Source organism: Schistocerca americana, chromosome 7 (assembly GCF_021461395.2).
Source record: "Schistocerca americana isolate TAMUIC-IGC-003095 chromosome 7, iqSchAmer2.1, whole genome shotgun sequence".
NCBI lineage: Eukaryota > Metazoa > Arthropoda > Insecta > Orthoptera > Acrididae > Schistocerca > Schistocerca americana.
In genome coordinates, this window is record NC_060125.1 from 392,872,573 (window position 1) to 392,895,060 (window position 22,488).

At 40.6% G+C, this 22,488-nt stretch overlaps 1 protein-coding gene across 1 annotated transcript in view; it reads left to right on the top strand.

The window, feature by feature from the left end:
- Nucleotides 1-22,284, top strand: part of LOC124622331 — a 74,712-nt gene extending 52,428 nt beyond the window's left edge. Inside the window, exons 2-3 of the mRNA XM_047148007.1 lie at nucleotides 12,070-12,299; nucleotides 21,564-22,284. Coding sequence (XP_047003963.1) covers nucleotides 12,070-12,299; nucleotides 21,564-21,728 — 395 coding nt within the window. The 3' untranslated portion in view covers nucleotides 21,729-22,284. The remainder of the gene's footprint in view (nucleotides 1-12,069; nucleotides 12,300-21,563) is intronic.
- The last annotated feature ends 204 nt before the right edge of the window (nucleotides 22,285-22,488 follow it).

A 22,488-nucleotide genomic window follows, 5' to 3' on the forward strand; every position in this document is an offset into this window, starting at 1 on the left:
TTCTTGGGATGTGGGAGAGGTGGTGATATCTCTGCCTTCTGTGGGGATAAATCTTCTTCATAGTACTTCTGTGTAACTCTCCAAGAACAAGTTGATGTGCCAGTGATTTTAGGTACACTCTTCTATGCAATTTCTCCAGTTGATTTACAAGGTAAATACCTGGGAGTTGATAACACTCACATTCAACATTGTGAAAAAATGATCACTGGCAAGTGTTTGTGTTTTGGCTTGCTGTAAGTAGCACACATTTTATCTGTAGTATTAATGCCACCTTTTGTTGAATTGTAGAAAATGCCTACCTCTGGTTTATTTTTCTCCCTAGATTTGGGATCAATGGCATTTTCATGAAAAATTGAAGATACTATAATCTCATGTTCGTTTTGGCATGGTATATAAAAAACCAAAACCTTCCTATTACTAGAGTCAAACGTACTGCTGTATTGCTTCTTCCCTTTTATATTAACAAAATCTAATGGTAGTTGTCTTTTATCTTTTCTGACAGTTCCTATGTACGACAGGTTTTACTGTCATCAAACAGTCGATGGGGCCATAGTCAGAAAACCAGTTATCAGCAGTGATATTGCGACCAGATCCAAATACAGGCTTAGCCATTCTCTTGACAAGTTCTCGTGGTTTATTGCTGACACAGAAAGGACCTTTAGGCTGTAGTCCAACATAGATCTCCATGTTGACTGTGTATACCATTTTAGCATGAACAAGAGAAAAATATTTTATTCCATATTTATTTGGTTTTGAGGGTATGTACTGCCAGAAAACACATCTACAAAAACCTGGAAGCATCTTGTCTATTGTGATGTTATCCTCAGCACAATAGTGCTTTTGACAATTTTCCGCGAACTTTTCGAAAACTTCACGTCAAATTTTCTATTGGGCTCTGGTAGTCCAGTCGTCAAAACAAAGGCAATGTATCAGGCTCTTAAACCATTTGAGATTCATCATGAGATTGAATTTTTCAGTGCTGTCTCTTTCAGTTCCCCAAAGTTCCTCCAGACTTTGACAAATCCCTCTGTGTGCACCTGCTAGGTACAACAAGCCAATAAAAGCTCTTAGTTCAATTACAAATATAGAACTGAAACCTTTTATCTCTGGAGAAATGATCCTTGATAGTCAATGTACTGGTTTATGTATTTGAGAGTTGTTTCAAGAATATTGCCAGTGAGTAAATTATTCCAACATTTAGCTGCACTTTTAGTGTTCTTAGTGCTTCCTATGACTCAAGGAAAGGCGAGTGATAGTGTTGTAAGGTCCGATGTAATGTTTTTTCCCAGATGGCTTTTTGGCTCACATGGTCTTCTTATCTCTTCTCAGAAAAAAGTTTCTTGTTTCGTTGTCTCTTCCTTCTTCATCTTTAGCAATATCCTCACCATCTTGGTCAGTTACAGAACTGCCTTCACATTCTTCCACCTCATCAATGTCACTCTCATCACCAAGATATTCATATAGCATGGGGTCTTCCTCATCATAGCAAACCAGGAAATCTTGTATTTCTTTGAGAAGATGTGTGTTAGACAAGTCACAATAATTCTGAGCCATGTGTGTGGAGAATCTGGAGTGTAAAAGAGAGAACACTAGAATAATTATGTATTCAGATGCAATGTGCCTGAAAGCCAGTACACTGTATATTTTCACAAATATTCAGAAAATCCACACTGTTACAATAACAACTCTAATGAAAAGGAACCAAAAATACATCCCTCCCTAAATGAAATTCAATCAAGTGCATTGATCTTGAGAGGACACTGATATCACATCTGCCCTCCATGAAGGTCATGCGAAAACTAATGGAGGGGGTTGTAAACAGCCGATGAAGATAGGAGAGTAGTAGTGGTGAGGAAAGGAATTTACAGAGCATCATGTGAGAATGAATAAATGTTGTATTATACCTTGAAACTTACATTAATAATTTGAAAAGTTTGTAAAAATGTCTCAGACAGAACTGGTAGGTTAAGGAATGGGGATATACGACACTATTAGATGTTCCACAGCGCAATTACATAACTATGGCCTCAGTTACAAACACTACAGGGTACTCAAAGTCCACAGCAAAGTAGTCCACAAGTAACTACATCCACAGATCATTTTTGCCAAACAATGGAAGCACCAGGTTGGAATGTCAACAATAAAAGGAAAAAGACAGATTGTTACTCACTGTAAAGATGACACATTAAGTTGCAGACAGGCACAACAAATGAGTGTTACATGTTTAGGTTTCGACCAAAGCCTCCTTCATAAAAGGAAACTCACAGACTTCCAGTCACATAAGCAAGGACACATCACGCACACATGACCTGCATCTCCAGTATTCTGGTCTGTGCTGCCAGAGATGATGTGTGTGTGTGTGTGCGTTTTTGTTTTTCTTTTCTGAAGGAGGCTTCATTGTTATGACTTGGATAAAATGTGTCGATGACACTAGAAACATCAGTTGGCAATACTTCATTGTGCAACAACTGTAAAAAATATGTATTCCATTTCTCTTTCCCACACCCATACATGAACATCTTAGTAATTTCCAGAATGAAATTTCACTCTGCAGTAGAGTGTGTGCTAATTTCATCTTAGTAATTGTTCACAAGCAATGAGGTCATTTGAGTTCTGAGCAGAACACCGCAGTTTGGACAGAGAAGTGGCTAGTATTGTTTTACATTAAGAAAGGAAAAAACAACTAGCTGGTCTTTTTGTAAGATCTCAATTATTTTAGATTTGGTAGACCTGAAGATAAACAACCTAAAAGCAAACAAAATGAATAGTTGCAGAATGAGAATAAACAGAAACTGATTGCTAGAATTTTGCAAATGCTGCAGAAGCAGTCGTAGAGATGGTGGTGGTGGTGGTGGTGGTGGTGGTAGTAGTAGTAGTAGTAGTAGTGAAAGAAAGGAAAGTTGTCACTAAACTATTCAAATAAAAAGAGAGATATGATAGGGATACCCAAACAAAATAATCTGAGGTAGGAAACTGAAGGTCAGAAACTTCTCATTCTAAAAATGAACTGATTGTACACCATTATTGGCTAGGAGACCCCATCTGAGGTTGTTCAGCTACCTGGTGCAAGTATTTCTATTGTGCATCTTTGTGATGAAAATGAGGTGACGTGATTAGGACAACACAAACATCTTGTCCCCAACTTTGCAACCTAGGAGCAGCAATGGTGACTGCTAGCTACAACCTCACTCAGGCGCATTTTGATCTTGAATGAAGACTAAAGTTGAGAGAAACTCAAACTGCTTTACTGTTCACAACCACCAGGAACAAATAATACTTCATAAAATGAGAAACATAAAGAAGTAGTTTCAAAGAATATGTCAGATGAGTCTGAACACTTTTCACCACTGATAGAATTACAGACATCAGGAACATTTGAGGCCAATGTGATGGAAAGAGTGATAACAAACTGTACACCCCCTTAATAAGGCATGCTCTTGGGATGTGTGTGTAACAGTCTCAAACCAGTACCCATCATAGCCACAGGTACCTGCAGGCCAGTCTGTGCTACATCGCACAGACACCTCCGGCATACATTATAGGGCCCATGTGTGCCCCTACTACACATGTTCTAATTTTGTAATATTATAGTACTGTTCTGTAATTAAAGATAATCAGTATTATGTTCTTTTCACATTATTTCTTATTTCCTATTGCATTACAGTTCAGCTAAACATTCCTTTCATTGGTTTCCTAGGACAATTCAATTTCATTTTGATGCAAGAGGCTTATAACTCAGCCTTATGGCTGGCTGCAGTGCACCGGTATACCAGTTAATCTAAAGGTTTGTGTTATGTATATAAATAAAACCAAAGAGTTACAAGGTACAGAATGAAAGCCTGTGGCAGTGTTCAAAATACAGTAAACCTAAACTTAATGCTGACATGTATACAGGGTGAACATTAATAAAACCAACAAACTGCAGGGGCGGATTCCTCACCGGAAATGGAAGAAAAGGGTTCTAATGAACATGTGTCCAGAAATGTATCGTTGCTACAGTAGATGGTGCTGATGAATGATGGTTCCTCTGACCGCATGCTGTGTGTTCCTTGTGTGATAGACACAGCATACTGTAAGCAGCAAAATGGTCTGCTATTCATGTCGCGATCAAGCCCAGATGGTGTTTGTATATGGCCAAGCAGATGGAAATGGTCGAGAGACAGCACAGCTATACCAAAACAAGTACCCTCACAGACACCAACAACACCACACAAAATTTTGAGCCCTTTTTAGGCGTGTGTGTGATCATGGGTCCTTTCAGACAGATGAACTTGCAGGGAGATGGCGGACTGTGTGTACACCAGATTTGGAAGACCAGGTTCTACAGGATATTGAGACAAACCCTAGTACAGGCTCCAAGCAAGTGGCCTGCCATCATGGTGTAAGCCAAAGTTCAATTATGTGAACACACAAATGCCCAAAAAGGGCTTGAAGTGTTGTGTGTGTGGTTGGTGTCTGTGAGGGTACTTGTTTTCATATAGCTGTGCTGTTTCTCAACCATTTCCATCTGCTTGGCCGTACACCAACATCATCTGGGCTTGATCCCGACATGAATACCAGACCATTTTTGCTGCTTACAGTATGCTGTGTCAATCACACAGCCTGCATCACGTAAGAAATACATTTCATGTGGTCAGAGGAACTTTTATTTGTCAATGCCATCTATTGCGGCATTTCCGGACACACGTTCGGAGGACCTCTTTTCTTCTATTTCCGGTCAGGAATCCATCCCTACAGTTTGTTTGTTTTATTAATGTTCACCCTGTGTAAGTGTTCTGTACCAACTGAACATGGGTGAAAAACTGAAAAGCAATTTGGCATAAATAAAATTATATAAAAAGTGGATAGTTGTTGTATATATTCAAGTAATCTAAAATCATTCCTTCTGGACAATTCCTTCTATTTCATAGAGAACTCAGCTAAATGGTTGTAGTATGTGTATCTTAACAGATAACTATTTAAATTGTTCAATTTGTGCTACATTTGTAGCAGGAGTAACGACAATATTGGGAAAAGGATAGATTGCTACTCACCTTAAAGATGATGCTTTGAATTACAGACAGGCATTAACTAAAAGACTGTTACACATTTAGTTTTCAGTCAAAGGGTGCTTCAGAAAAGCACATGGCATGCGCGCACGCGTACACACACACACACACACACACACACACACACACACACACACACACACAAAAGGCAATCAAACACACAACAAGACGCACATAACTACTGTCTCTGGCAGCTTGGAATGGACTGGCCCAATGTAACAGTCTTGTCATTAATGCCTGTCTGCAACTCAATGTATTATTTTTACCTTGAGTAGCAATCTATCCTTTTCCTACTTTTCCTAATGTTGTTGATATTTCAGCATGGGGTTTCCACTGTTTCATTTTTATTCAGATTAAGCCACTGTGATATTTAGCAATTTGCAAATGACAAACATGCAGCCATACACATAAATAATCCAGGATACATACTCTGTGAACCAACTAGTGTGTCATCATGAAAATGATTTATGGTACATGCAACTAAGTATCATACTAAGTAATCAGATAGAAAACTGAATGCCTTTAGTATGTTCACTGTATTTAAACATGCAGTTTATTTGTAGTTCATAGTACATCATACAATTATTTCCCTGATTTCTAATTTTTGAACTTCATGAATACAGCATACAAAGGTCTGAAATTGACCTCCAGACACTGAAATGTAATTATTGCCAATCTCTGATCTCACTGACCAAAAGCCAGAGTTAAATAAAATTATATGCACTTGGCAGACTTAACACTGAGCACCGCCATGCTACGCAAACAAGAGGGATGTTGAGCCAGTGCAAAAGAAATTTGACTGAGGTACATTATCCCTTTGATAGTAACTACGAAGTGTTTGAACAAATGGATAAGTAGTTTTTTTGACTGGGCAGGGTTGGGGGGACCAAAACAGTGAGGTCATTGGTCCCACAATCTAAGGTGACAGAAACAACAAAAACAGCACAGTCCAGTGAATGGTAAAGGAAAATGGACAAACAAAAAAGCAAATGAATGTCAGGGTGGTAGGAAGAGTAAAGAACAGGAAAAGGGAGGGGGGGGGGAGGGAGGGCAAGGGTGAGAGCAGGGGGTGCCCCCAAAGGCACTATGCACAGTGTGAGGACCACCGCTGATCCATACTGATCCCCACACTATACCCTGATCATGACACAACAGGGACAACACCAGGGGAAGAAGACACAAGAAAAGGAGCAACAAAATAACACAAAAGACCAGACAAAATGATCTGAAAAGTTCTGGAAGGAAATTCAGGTAGATAAATCTGGGAGGATAAACCAGTTTCACGAAGAAAATTGAGGACTGATGTAACCATGCAAGGGTTGTCTGCTAACACCTGGGACAAGAAAGGTGGGAGGGCATATTTAGTGTGAAGCTAAAAGGTGTCAGTACTCCAGTAAAATATGGATCACCATGTGGGGGCCCCACAACTACAAGGAAGGGGGGGGGGGACAGTTCCTTATGGAGTAAAAACCATGGGTCAACCTGGTATGGCCAATAGGAAGACAGCATGGAAGATTCCTGCCAGTACACAAGGAGGGAATAACACCATGTGGTACCTTGATTGCATGAAGTTTATTAGATAGGGGGTTGGTCCCCCAAGAGTTGGCCCACAACTGAGTGAAAAGGAATCTGATGTGAAGCTGCAAATCTGCACCCAGAAGAGTCATGGAGGATGGGGTATAGGTGTCTGCCCCCAAAGCCAGATGATCAGCAAGCTCATTACCCAAGATACCCACATGGCTGGGAATCTAAAGAAGGTAAACCAACAAGCAGCATGGTCAAGATCAGCAAGAAGGTCGTGGATGGCAGGGACTTAGGGGAGGTGGGAAAAGCACCAGAAGATAGCCTGAAGGCCATTCATCAAGTCTGTACATAACAAAATTTGGGAGGGGAGGACTGTTTAATAAATCAGAGGGCCTGAGAGATGGCCATCAGTTCAGCAGTAAACATGCCATATGTAGCAGGTAAAAGATGGTGTTCTACGCCGACAGAGGACATGAAGGGATATCCCACTTGATAGACAGATTTAGAGTCATTGGTGTAAAAAAAACAATAACATCCCAAGACTCCCATAAGAGTGACCAGAATAACAATGGAACACCACAAGAGCAATTGAGGCTTTTGTATCCAGAAGAGATTCCATCTGAATCAGGGGCAGAAGAAATAACCAATAGGGAGTGCTTGGCAGAGATGTGGGGAACAAGACAAAGAGGGAAAATAGAAATCATAGTGAAGAGAAGCAAGGCAGAGCCCAACTGGTAAACCCATCTGAGGACGGGCAGCATGCAGGTGATGTCCCGAAGCAGAATATGAAGGATGAGTAGGAAAAGAGCAGATAATGACGGCATAGGAAACCAGGAGCTGGGATCGCTAAACCGAAAGCGGGGGGGTGGGCAGGGGGGTTGGATCCCAGCAACAACCAGAAGACAATCAACAGGACTAATGTGGAAGGCACCAGTGGCTACATGGGTACCACAATGGTGGACTTGGTCCAAGAGAAGCAGTGTGGAAAGAGCAGTTGAGCCATAAGCTTGACAACCATAGTCCAGATAGGGCAGAACTAAGGACTGATAAAGATGGGGATCCATGCATTGAGTTTACAGGAAGATCCAATCTTCAGAATGCAGATATGGAGCAATCAAGTAAGCTTGTTATCAAAAGGAGACCCAAGAAACATAACTGGGGGACAACTAACAAGTGTTAGCGTCTATGCAGAAAGCACGTAGGATGGCACGCTGGAGCTGTCGCTCCAAAGGGGCCACATACACAACAGGGATGACCAATGGTGCTACAGAAGCCACTGCGACAAGATGGTGCCATTGAGAAAAGGCCTGCCAAAATGTGGTAACCAATCAAAGCAGATGACTGATTGGAGACCGTCCCCCCCCCCCCCCCCCCCTGAAAGACACACTGGTGAGGATACAAAAGGTCCCAAGATTCAAGGACGCATCTGAGCTGTTGAGCTACCATGCATTCAAACAATTTGCATCAAGGGGTGATAGATCTTTACTGGGCTTAAGGACAGGAACCACAATACTATCCCTCCATTGAGAGGAAGAGCCAAATATAGTTAAAAATCTGGAGGAGATATTGTTGTTGTGGTGGTTTGAGGTGTTGAAGCAATTGATTATGGACAGAATCAGGGCCAGGAGCAGAATCATAGGAAGAGGAAAGGGCCAGAAGAAGTTCCTATGTAGCAAAAGGTTCATTGCAGAATTCCATATGACTAAGGGTAAAAAGTAAGTGGGAAGCTTCAGGCCACTATTTCCAGAGGTGGGAGACAGCTGGATAGGAGGCTGATGCCAATGCATCTCAAAATAGGTTGCAAGGTGTTCCAAGTGAACTGATGGATCTATACAAAGGCCACACAGAAGGGCAAAGCCAGGGATGGAAGACTGCCATTGGTAATCTTGGAAGGTATGAAACATAGCCCACACCTGTGATGAAGAGACAGAAGAACCTAGTTAGGAGACAAAGCATTTCCAACACAGCCACTTGCTCTGTTTGATTAAGTAATAGGCTTTGCTGTGAAGATGTTTAAAAGTAATAAGACCGATGGAGGGTGGGTGCTGCTTAAGGCATTGCAAGGCCTGATGGAAATCCCAGATGGTGATAGCAGTGGATGTGCTTCACCATGGGACTGGCTGGTGGTGAAAGGAGCCTTTCGGTTGGGGGATGGCAATACTGATATAATTGTATCAGACATGTCATGGATGACTTCATCAATACAACCTGACAAAGAAGGGGGAAACATGACCTGGGCAGTATATAGAGGCCATTCAGCATGATGGAAAGCACAACGAGTTAAACTGGCCACAGGAGATGGGAGGGGAATAAGAAAACCAATGGAAAGTGGTCACTATCAAAGAGATCATTGTGTGGTAACCAGTTTAATGAAGGGTGAAGGGGAAGGGAAGTGAGCAAAATATCTATGGCAAATAAAGTGCCATAAGCAGCACTGAAATGGGTGGGGGACTCATCATTAAGACGGCACTGGTTGTGGTCTGAAAGAAACTGGTCTATGAAGAGACTCCCACTAGACAGAAAAGCACTTCTTCACAAGGGGGGATGGGCATTAAAATCCCCAAGAAGGAGGAAGGGAGAGCGTAGTTGCTGAAGGAGGGAAGTTAGGGCAGCGGAGGGACATAGAGATTGCAAATCATGACTGCGGAGTCCAAGTGGATGCACGCAACAGCTGCTTCCAGTATGGTATGAAGGGGGGACCCATGTACTAATAAGTCCATACTGACCAATGTGCAGATGCCACCAGTTCCAGCAGAAAGCATGGAACCCATGAAGAGTTGGTGAGTTAGCACCAGTAAAATGATATTCCTGGTGAATGAGACAGGCTATGGGGTAAAAAGGAAATAAGGGACTGCAACACCAGAAGGTGGTGGTAGTATCTGTTACAATTCCATTGAATAAGTACAGAATGGGGATTCAGATGGGAGACAAATGGGCTGAAACCCGTCAAACCACCAGGCTACTATCCGTTACCAACAAGGATGGTGTGACATCCATAAACAAGAGGTCTGACTCAGGTTGTGAGGGGAGAGTCAGCAGCTCCGAGGCCACTGGAGGGGACTTGTCCTGGAACCTATGTTTCTTCTTCTTCTCTTTTGTAGGTCGAGGAGGGCAGGGCCTGGAGAGAGCAGGCTTCAGTGAGATCTGGCTCAGAGAGAGAATGGGCAACTTATGGGCACACAGACTGTGGGTATGACAGCTGACTTGTGGCAGCAGGCCTCCGGTCTAAGAGATGCTGGGGTATGGGATCCCAGGAGGGGCACCAGCAGGTGCTGAAGAAGGCAGACACTTGTCCGGCCGGGAAGGGGGAACAACACCCAGAGGGGAGAGAGTTTGGGAGCTACAGGGAAAGGGGAGAGGAGAGTGTGGTGAAACTGGGGCAAGGAGGGGGGAGGAAACAGAAAGGGCATAAGAGAGACAAAATTAGATGCCACAGACACAGGGGGAAGACAGTCATATTTCTGGCAAGTCTTATTGTGGGATAAATGACTCCTATATCTTCCTTTCTTTCTAATTAATCCAATGAGCATGGAAAGTGGTGGACATGACAATTAACACACATGGATGGTGGAATGCCAGGAGCTTCCCTCATTCACTGCATACTGCTGTACAGAGGAAAGATATGTGCCTGAAATGTAAACACTGAAAACACCTCATGGGTGGCAGGATGTATGGCTTCACATAACACCAAAAACACACAATCTTGACCTCATCTGGGAGAATACCCCCTCAAATGCCAGAATAAAGGCACTGCTATCAATGGGATTGTCCTTATGGACTTTCTGAACATGCTGAACAGAAAGAATGCCCTGCCAGTCCAGATTGGCCTGGAGTTCCTCACCAATTTGAAGGATGAAGCCCCCATGAAATAGTCTCCTGGTACCAATTCAAAGTGTGGTGAGGAGTCATGGGCTCCGGGAGATCATCAGGATGGTCGAAGGCAAGAATATAAGTTGTTATGCAACACAGATTAAACGATAAGTGTTCTGGTGAGATGTGGGGGAGAATGAGAGATTAAATTAAATAGGAATGATTCTTTGGCAGCTCACAATGAAAGTAAGTAAGGAATATCAGGATTTCACATCCTGTTTCACTATGGAGTATTTAGATATAGAGCACAAAATTGGGCAAAGTTATGACAGGAAATGGGGCACTCCTTTTCAAAGCAACCATTCTTATATTCAGATTTAGTGATGTAGAGAAATTATGGAAAACTCAAATCTGAATGACTGGATAAGGATTTAAGCAATGCCCCTCTTAAATGTGAGTCTAGGATCTTAGACATTTTGCCCCATTGTTCAGCTAGTAAATAACATTTGTTAAGTGGTTGGAGATAAAGTTGGTACAAGACGCAACTCTTGGAGATATAGAGATATTTCCTACAGCTCCTGAGCAACAAAGGTATATCTCAACAATAGCTTCATTTAAGTGATAAGTGGTTTTATGGAAGAGAAAGTTGACCCAAATTAAACTTTGCAGTAAACCTGAAAAGAGAGAATCTGAGAAGCATCCTATGTGGCTAGTATGCAGAAGAAATATGTGCCATGACTATATTGATAACAGGGATTTTATGAAATTTCTTTTTGGGACTAGCGACGAAGGTGGAAATATGGCGAGGATTGAGTAGATTATAACAACGTCAAAGTAATAGTGACTAACATCTAGATGTTAACAGTACAAATTTTACAGCAACAACTACTCAGAGAATGAGTTTGGTGACATGTTCTGTCATGTTATTTTTATCATATCACTCTGCTCCCTCAGATGCTAGTTATCACAGTCAGTTGCAACTTTTTGAATTAATTTACAGTGTTTATTTTGTTACATTCTGTAGTGTGTTTATAATGTGTAACACAGTGTTGGAGCATAGCAGTGGAAGTTCACAGAGAAGTGATAAAGCTGTTACTATCCTGAAAAGTGAACTCAATACTGAATGTTAAAAAGATCTGTATGAAAAATTCAGAACAGAACCATAAAACTGTTGCTGCCCACAACCATACTGCACACAAACACACACATATAATAGAAAACTGACACCATTCCCCCCTTCCATTCTGTAATTGGTCATGTGTCAACCTCTTTGTTAATCTCACCCACCTGTAGAAAGCAAGACCTACAATAAAGAAAAGGGAAGAATTTGGCAGAATTGATGTCAGCACAAGAGTGTTTTTCACAAAAGCAAAATATATAACTTGATTTGTAGTGCATCTTCTAAATGACTGTGGTTTAATTAAAATAATTTGCTGATTGATAACTTAACATGGAGGAGCAGTGTTACCAGATACCATGTATATGTGCTCATAAATATACAGGTAGATACACAGCAAATAAAAGCCTGAACACTGCACTAATAATTGTGGTATAATGGTAACTTGTAGATGTCAGTTGAATAACTAATATGTCAATCAGAAAGGTATTTTGGTGAGCCATATGATACGTTCAGTAAATAGTTGCAAAATATGTTTTAGCATAAAGTGAAAATCTTTGTCATTTTCAGAACGGAGCTATGGCCTGCACTTCTGGAGCCTTTCACTCTCTGTCTTACTCATTGTGGTTGTCACAATAATATTAATCACAGTGTACCTTGCTGATGGAAAGGCAGCAGTTCTGCTTGGAGTATTTATTCCCCTTCTTGTTGTTACTGGTGTTGTCATTGCATTGCTCTGGCGGCGACAAAGGCAAACTGTTATTGTCCGGCAGAGGAGCGGGCCACAGGAAGTAACTACGGTAAGACATCACCTGTTCTGTTCAGTAAAAAGCTGTAGTATGACAAATACAACTACTGTAATTACAAATATTCATAGGTCTAAATTAGTTAAAATTTAAAAGGCATAGATGCTGTTCATGGATAAAGCATTTCAAGGTAATGTAAGCTGATGTCTGTCTGTTCCCTTTTAGTGAATATTACCTTCCACTTCTAAATTTCATCAGTATTATGAGAAGTAGTCTAAAAGTTTTAATTATCTCCTCACAAAATACATTGTGGTGTAGAAGTTTTGATGTGTACCACAACCGCAGACATCTACATGTAAATAAACAAAAAATTAATTTTGCAACTTTTTTTCAACGTATCTCTCGTAATACTGCAACTGTACTTTGAGCACTAAAACACTATAATCTAGCAGATCAAATACTTACAGAATTAATCTGGTGTTCAGAATACACTCAACTCAAAAAATAATGCACCATATAATTGAACACTAGCTTCTTAACAATTTTGTCAGCCTGAAGTGTACCCAGTGACTGACTAGCGGTCTTTTAAATTCGTACCATTAGTCATTTTACAATTCCAAATATTTTATTCATGGAACAGAACATCTCAAAACAAAATTCTTAAATAGTTCTTTGAAGACCTTTTGGACACAGGTCTCCAGCCTAAAACCACAGTATGATGCACAGTGTTCAGTGTACTTGTTAACCGCCCTACTAGTTCCTCGCTGTCACCTCTCACATGCTCAGGAGTCTCTGAAACATATAAACTCCACAATCATCAGCTTTCTAAAAGGCTAACAACATTTTTTTAATGATTTGATTTGTCATTAATACATAAATATTACTGTATCACATCAAGCCACACCCGATTATATACAGCTATGACATCATAGGTTCTGGTCTTTGTGTCATATTTCTCACGCATGATTTTGTACGCAAGATTTTGTACGATAAGAGATGTCACAAACATAATGATAATTAAAAAATATCTCTGACCAACATGAGCATGGAGCTAACAGAAATGTTTTAAGTATACAAAATGGATATAGAAATTGCAAATGTTTTACCTCAATTGAGAATACACTATTAGTTGTTATAGAAGACTGAGAATTAAACTTATTTATATGCTTGATGAGTTTAAAGCTCTCATCTGCTGATATTGTAGGCAGAATTACAGTGTAGTAAGAAATACTGACTGAAGTGGCACAGTAGTTTATGATGCAGGACTCATAGAGATGGTAACATAAAATCCATCATCTAAATAATCAACATATATCTAGTTGGTATGCTCAACACCATAGACAGATATGGCAAGAATTATCCATGGAATATAAAAACAATGAACAAAAGTTAATTTTCCAATTCATTTCATGGCGAATAAGTAGAAATAAGAATTAGGTGCATCATTGTCAGATCTGAAAATAATTCCTTGTGCTATTCCAATTTCATGTTTGTAGATACTTTGTTTGTTTAACTGCACTATCCCATTACTTGGCAGAAAATCATTAATATGTGTGTTAACTGTTCTTTTGTGTGTTCAAATAAAAGCAGCTGGAATTTTTCTTACAGCAGCTTCCCTCATTTGAAATTACCTGTGTTGATGTTGCGGTCATCAGTCCACAGATGGGTTTGATGCAGCTCTCCCTGCTGCTCTATCCTGTGCAAGCCTCTTCATCTCTGAATAACTACTGCAACCTACATGATTCTGAATCTGCTTACTGTATTCATCTGCTTACTGTATTCATCTACGATTGTTACCCTTCGCTCTTCCCTCCAGTACAAAATTGGTAATCCCTTGATGCCTGAGAATGAGTCCTGCCAACTGATCACGTCTTCTAGCCAAGTTGTGCCACAAATTCCTCTCCTCCCCAATTCTATTCAGTACCTCCTCATTAGGTACATGATCTACCCATCTAATTTTCAGCATTATTCTGTAGCACCACATTTCAAAAGCTTCTATTCTCTTCTTGTCTAAACTGTTTATCACCCATCTTTCACTTCCATTCATGGTTACATTCCATACAAATACTTTCAGAAAAGATTTCTTGACACTTAAATCTATACTCGATGTTAACAAATTTCTCTTCCTCAGAAACGCCTTCCTTGCCATAGCCAGTCTACATTTTATATCTTCTCTACTGTGACCATCATCAGTTATTTTGCTCCCCAAATAACAAAACTTGTTTACTACTTTAAATGTCACATTTGCTAATCTAATACCCTCAGCAGCACCTGATTTAATCTGACTACATTCCATTATCCTCATTTTGCTTTTGGTAATTTTCATCTTATATCCTCCTTTCAAGACATTGTCCATTCCGTTCAGCTGCTCTTCCAGGTGCTTTGCTGTCTCTGATAGAATTACAATGTCATTGACAAACCTCAAAGTTTTTATTTCTTCTCCATGGATTTTAATTCCTACTCCAAAATTTTCTTGTTTCCTTCACTGGTTGCTCAATATACAGATGGAATGTCAGGGATAGGCTACAACCCTGTCTCACTCCCTTCTCAATCACTACTTCCGTTTCACACCCCTTGACTCTTATGACTGCCATCTGGTTTCTGTACAAACTGTAAATAGCCTTTTGCGCCCTGTATTTTACCCCTGCCACCTTCATAATTTGAAAGAGAGTATTCCAGTCAACACTGCCAAAAGCTTTCTCTAAGTCTACAAATGCTAGAAACATAGGTTTGTGTTTCCTTAACCTATCTTGTACGATAAGTCATAGGGTCAGTATTGCCTTGTTTGTTCCAACATTTCTACGGAATCCAAACTTCCTTGAGGTTGGCTTTTAGCAGTTTTTCCATTTTTCCGTAAGGAATTCATGTTAGTACTTTGCAACTGTGACTTATTAAACTGATAGTTTGTTAATTTTCATGTCTGTCAACACGTGCTTTCTTTGTGATTGGTATTATTATATTGTTTTTGAAGACTGAGGGTGTTTCACCTGTCTCATACATCTCGCTCACCATATGGAAGAGTTTTGTCATGGCTGGCTCTCCCAAGGCTATCAGTAGTTCTAATGGAATGTTGTCTACTCCCAGGGCCTTGTTTCGACTTAGGTCTTTTAGTGCTCTGTCAAATTATTCATGCAGTGTCATATCTCCCATTTCATCTTCATCTACGTCCTCTTCCATTTCCATAATATTGCCATCAAGTACATCACCCTTGTACAGACCCTCTATATACTCCTTCCACCTTTCTGCTTTCCCTTCTTTGCTTAGAACTGGGTTTCCCTCAAAGCTCTTGATATTCATGCAAGTGGTTCTCCTTTCTCTAAAGGTCTCTTTAATTTTCCTGTAAGCAGTATCTATCTTACCCCTAGTGAGACAAGCCTCTACTTCCTTACATTTGTCCTCCAGCTATCCCGATTAGCCATTTTGCACTTTCTGTCAATGTCATTTTTTAGTTTTTGTATTCCTTTTCACCTGCTTCATTTACTGCATTCTTATATTTTCTCCTTTCATCAATTAAATTCAATATCTCTTCTGTTAGCCAAGGATTTCTACTAGCCCTTGTCTTTTTACCTACTTGATCTTCTGCTGCCTTCACTATTTCATCATTCAAAGCTACCCATTCTTCTTCTTCTGTATTTCTTTCCGCTGTTCTTGTCAATCATTCCCTAATACTCTCTCTGAAACTCTCTACAACCTCTGGTTCTTTCAGTTTATCCAGGTCCCATTTCTTTAAATTCCTAACATTTTGCAATGTCTTCAATTTTAATCTACAGCTCATAACCAATAAATTGTGGTCAGAGTCCACATCTGCCCCTGGAAATGTTTTACAATTTAAAACCTGGTTCCTAAATCTCTTGTCTTACCATTATATAATCTATCTGAAACCTGCCGATGTCTCCAGGTCTCTTCCATGTACACAACCTTCTTTCACAATTCTTAAACCAAGTGTTAGCCATGATTAAGTTATGCGGCTTCGCCTTTCATTCTTTACCCCCAGTCCATATTCACCTACTTCCGTTCACTCCCTTCCTTTTCCCCTACAATCACATTCAAGTCCCCATTGACTACTAAATTTTCGTCTCCCTTAACTATCTGAATGATTTCTTTTATCACATAATAGATTTCCTCAATCTCTTTCATCATCTGCAGAGCTAGTTGGCATATAAACTTGTACTACTGTGGTAGGAGTGGGCTTTGTGTCTATCTTGGCTACAATAATGCATTCACTATGCTGCTCATAGTAGCTTATCCACATTCCTATTTTTTTTATTCATTATTAAATGCACTCCTGCATTACCATTATTTGATTTTGTATTTATAACCCCTTATTGACCTGACCAGAAGTCTTGTTCCTCTGCCACTGAACTTCACTAATTCCTACTATATCCATTTCCCTTTTTATATTTTGTAACCTACCTGCCTGATTAAGGGATCTGACATTCCACGCTCCGATCTGTAGAACACCAGTTTTGTTCCTCCTGATAATAAACATCTTCCTGAGTAGTCCCCGCCTGGAGATCCAAATGGGGGATTATTTTACCTCCAGAATATTTTACCCAAGAGGACACCATCATCATTTAACCATACAGTAAAGCTGCATGCCCTCGGGAAACACTACAGCTGCAGTTTCCCCTTGCTTTCAGCCATTCACAATACCAGCACAGCAAGGTTGATGTTACAAGGCCAGATCAGTCAATAATCCAGGCTGTTGCCCCTGCAGCTACTGAAAAGTTTGCAAACTCTCTTCAGGGACCACATGTTTGTCTGGCCTCTCAACAGATACCCCTCCGTTGTGGTTGCACCTACAGTACAGCTGTCTGTATCGCTGAGGCACGCAAGCCTCCCCACCAATGGCAAGGTCCATGGCTTGTGGGGAATCTGTACCCTTTTTTTTTTTTTAAAGTAATATTACTAAAATAAGACAGCGATTACATAAACTTCTGTTTTTCTGCTCTGAAATAAGTGTGCATATCTTTTTATGCAACCAATTCCAAACAAGTTCAAAGCTATGAAAAGCACGCATTTTATTCAGTTTCCTGCACCTTGTTCTGTGCCCTGCAGAAACAAATAATTCCTACCTCCCCTGCCTGCCCTCCTACAGTTTACCTTTCCAGCTCCCGACATCTTCACACACTTTTCCTTTTTTTCCCTACTCCTGAACATAACCGTTATATAAGCTGCACATCTCTATTTCCAACATACTATGAACAAATGCTCCACTCACACCTGCTACATAACCCCAGACTTAGGTATCTGACTTACCTGAGCACTTTTTTCCCCCACACCAAAGGTTAATAGAAGTTTATTTTCCACTTCCACTCTCTCCCATTATGTTACAATAAGCGCTACACTGATGAGCCAAAACATTATGACCACTGCCAACCACAAGGCTGAGTGCCTCCTGGTGGTGTTGCAGGCATTTGAGGTAGTAAGGAAAGAATGTAAGAGATGAATGGCCAGTCATTATAGTGAAGATACGGGTAGCAAATGTGGAAATCCACTGATTTAAGGAGTTTTGGCAAAGGACACATTGTTGTGGTGCTACAGCTGGAAATGAGAATCTCTGAAATTGCGAAGTCGGTCACCTGTTGGCTTACTACTGTTGTCAGCAACTATGGAAAGTGGTTGAAGAATGGTGAAGTAACGAGTAGGTCATATGGCATTGAAAAATCATGTCTCATCACAAAACAGAGGTCAGAGGATCCCCCACTGTGTAATCCACGATAGGCAATGATTTGTGGCAGATCTGATGACAGAGTACAATGTTGGTGCAAGCGCAAGTGTTTCAGAGCACACCATTCATAAGCCATTGTTGAAGATGGAGCCCCAAGTCACTACCCTTACATGTTTCTGTGTTGACCCAGCTACATCACCAGTTATGACTGCAGTGGGCAGAAGATCACAGAGTTTCCACTGTTGATCAATAGAAAAGTGTCACCTGTCAAATGAATCACATTTCTTGTTACACTAGGTCAATGGTTGGGTCCTTACATGCCATCATCCAGGTGAGTGGCTGTGTGAACGTGCACAGCGCCACAGATGCAGGCCGGTGATGGTAGAATTATGCTATGGGGTACATAGAGTTGGGCATTGATGGAATCTGTGCTGCTCATTGAAGACATCATGTCAGCTGTGAACTACTTGAACAGTATTGCGGACCACCTGCATCGCTTCATGCTTGAAGTCTCACCCTGTACCAATGACATCTTACTGTCTATGTCACATGGTCAGAAATGTGTTACAGTGATTTGAGAGGTGTTATAGTGAACTCACATTGATGTCTTGCCCAGCAAATGTGCCTGATCTGCACCCACTGGGACACATATCGGGCATCAGCTGCATGGCCATAAACCACCATCCCGTAATTTGCAGGAATTGCCTGACATGTGCTTAGACATCTGGTGCCACATATTTTTGGAATTGTGTCAAGGACTTGTAGAGTCCATGCCAAGCATAATCTCTGTTGTACTGTGTCTGAAAAGTGGAACAACACACTATTACACAGGTAACATTTTGGCTCACTGGTGTATTACTTTTGCTACTCTTCTAGCTATGGACCCTTGCACCTTCCACCTGTACCACTATAGGAAAATTTCCCTACTCCTAACCAAAAGTCACTCTCAAACAATGTTTTATGTTGCTATCTAGTACGCCATGGGTTAAAAAAAATTTCAGGAACAATAGTTCTAGATAGGGACTGAAAAAGCCAGAGCTCAAATACTTAACTGTAATGAATCCCTCAGACAGTCATGATCCCCATTTGCTCCTTCCCTGCAACCAACGGCAAACAACTGCTGTAAAGATATTTGGAGAAACTCAAGGATATTCCTGAAAAATGAGATTTTTTCCTCTTTAACTAACTAGCCAATTGCCTGCCTCCCTTGCAAGCCATCTTAATTGTCTTCTCAGAATTAGAATTGAAAATATCTTGTGAAGAAACATTTGTGTGATAGCAACGAAATAGATGGGCCCTGGAACATTTGAGCTTGTGCAGTGCAATTTGGTGACTGTAATGCGGAGAAGTGGACCGGGAGTGGTGCAGGATAGAGGAAGTGGAGACTGTTGGATAGAGGTTGTGGGTGCAGTGGGTTAGTGGAGATTGAGGGCAGGAGGATTTTCGGAACAAAGGTTGTGCTGCAAGGATAACTTCCAGCTATGTAGTTCAGAAAAGTTGGTGCTGGGGGAGGAGGATTCAGATGCAAGGGCTGTGAAGCAGACAGGTTTCACATCTGTGACTTCCACAGGAACATGACCACAGTGGCATTGAGTTGGGAGTGGGAGTGGCATAGGGATGGACCAGGATGTTGTTTAGGTTGGATTGGCAGCAGAATACCACCCTAGGAGAGGTGGGAAGGATTATGGTTAGGATGTCTTCCAGGTTCAATGATCATGATCATAAAGCACTGCACAAGCTTGCCACCTCTGGTGCCTGCTGTGTCACACATTCCTTGCCCTTGTACTTGCTGCCTCCATCCCCCCCCCCCCCCCCCCCCCCCCCACACACACCTGCTGCCTCCCTTCAGGCCATCCACCACCACCCCTCCCTCCTGCTCCCTGTCTCTTTTCTCTGCTTACTCTGATCTATCTCCTTTACTCCTATTATTTACTTTTCGTCAGAACTTTCCTTACCATATTTATGGTGAATTGTGACAGTCACAGTCATTATTTTGCTTCTTTTAAAAGTGTCACAGTTTAAGAATTACCAATACCTTTAGTGTAACATGAGGGTAGTCATAAAATTTTAATTGTCACCCCCCCCCCCCCCCCCAAAAAAAAAGTATATAATTAATATTTTGGTTATTTGCATGTATATATGTATATACCTGCAGTCTTGCTACACATTAAAATCCCCATGCTGTATCACATTGGTAGAGTAGCCAAAACAAAATAGTGCAGCATGTTGATAATGAGGATTATTGTGGGACAGTTCTTATCCTGAAGTTGAAGGTGACAACACTGCAGCAGTTGATGCCGAGATGGTGGAAGTGTACAGCAGAAATGAATCATCAAATGACACAGTGGTTGGGCGGTGCATATACTTTTAGTGAGCTCAAACAAGTCTGAAAGATGAAGAATAAAATGGTACTCTATATATTGGTCAAACACTGGTAATCACAGCAGAAATGGTTGCCCTGATGCTCGAAGATCACTTTATCACAATCAAGGTGATAATGGAAAAGTGGAAATGAGTCATGGATCAGTTTTCGGCATCTCGCACAATGTGCTGAATACAACACAGGTTGCTGCTCGCTGGGTTCCACAACTGCTTGCTGACACCCACTCAAAAACCCTTCCGAACAGAGATGGCACTGGAAATATTGAATCTGTGTCAGGCCAATCCAGATGACTTCCTCAGTTGTTTATTAACCTTATATGAAATCATGCAAGGTAATACAGAGTGACTTTTGGTAATCTGTCAAGACAAAGCATTACAGGAATTTGTTCAATGGTTTTTTTTGTTCCACATAATCATCCCACTTCATTCTGCACAGGATACAGTTACACACACTCCTCCTTTGGGATATCAAATTCTCCCCCCCCCCCCCCCCCCGCCTTTCCCCCCCCCTCTTTTCCTTCTCACATGGCATCCAGTGACTTCTTCCTCTTTTCTTGGATGAAGAAATCATTGTGTCATAGGCATTCATGAATTGATTTTCATGGTGGAATGATTTCTGAATAGCCAAAATGCTGACTTACGCAACCATATTTTTTGCCAAGTCATTCATCATTGGAGAACACTGAAGGATGTACCTGTAGAGAAGAACTAAGACCATCAACAGAGTTTCATATTCACAATTTATTTATTTTTAGGTGATAATTATAACTTTATGACTATTCCTCACATTTCTAAGACACCTTCTAGGACTGTTGAGCCATATCCGTTAAATCACAGCACATCATTAGTTCAATTTTGTGTCGAAAGAAGTTCAAGTTAAATTGCATACTCACTAACTGTGTTGCCATCCCTTAACTTTTTCACTTGCTGAGCTATTAAGTCTCAAAAATGAATTGTCTTTTACAACCCACAACTTCTTTACAACTTGATTCTCAGTCGAGTCACGTATTACCCTACTACTAAAGCTGAGTAGATTTTATTTTCCTATAGTAGTATCTTTGTGAAAATTGCCACAATCCCTCTACCTCTTGTTTTTAGTTCTTTCCGAATCTAGACACAATGCCTTCCTTGTAATATTTAATAGCAGCATCATTAGTAGTTACCTGTATTTCATCAAAAAGTAAACTCTGTGACCATTTATAAGCTTACATGTTTCATAAATAATAAAATTCACAGAATGCTGGTTAATTCCACTTTTCTTTCAGGTGCCTCCAGCAGATCCACAAGAGCCCACTGCTCCTCCACCCTCTGCAAGATCATCCTGGAGACCATGGCGGCGAATGTCCAATTCGAGCAGCAGCCATTCTTGGATGATATGGCGCAAAACACAATATAATGATGTTCCTACCTCTCCACCTTCCAGTGCATAACTCAGTTTCAGCAGGAAAGAACATGCCTTAATTTATACACGTTTATATAAATTCATATATTTTTAATAAATTATTTATCTTTAATAAACAAATATACAACTCAGAAACTGCTGTTCCAAATCAAGACAAGTGTGACCAAGAAAGGCTGTTCATGCTTATGCACATATTCACAACAACAGTCTGCAAGGTTTAGACTGCCTAAACTCACTACCCACCAGCTTGCTACTGCATGTTGCAAGGAACCAAAGACAAATCTGTATCCATGCTTGAAAGTGCATTCGATAATGTTACATGAATTCTACCGATACAAGCCGAAGCGTTCACTCACAGTTAAGGTTTCAACTGGTGAAGGAGTTAGCATCTATGCACTTTATAATTCCAGTAATGCACAATTCTGAGAAAAAAAAGGCAGTTGAATATGGCAACTTCATGCTAAGAACTTGTGAGCGTTTCAAATGATTTACTTAATTTGTAATTTATTTTCTGTATTTGGATAAATAACTGAACCATCTAGAATCAAAATGAAGAATAATTAAAACTTGCCTTATATAAATTGGATTATTGTGCAATTTTCATCCTAGGTGCAATCTGACAATTGAGTATTGTACTACTTCATCTTTCTGCAACTCTTTCTGAACAATACAGCATCATGACACAGTCAAACTTGACATCTACATCTGAAGACACAGTGAACTTAAACAGTTTTATAACTATATACTTGCCTACCAAAAGAAGTATTCATAGGTATCACATTCGTTTT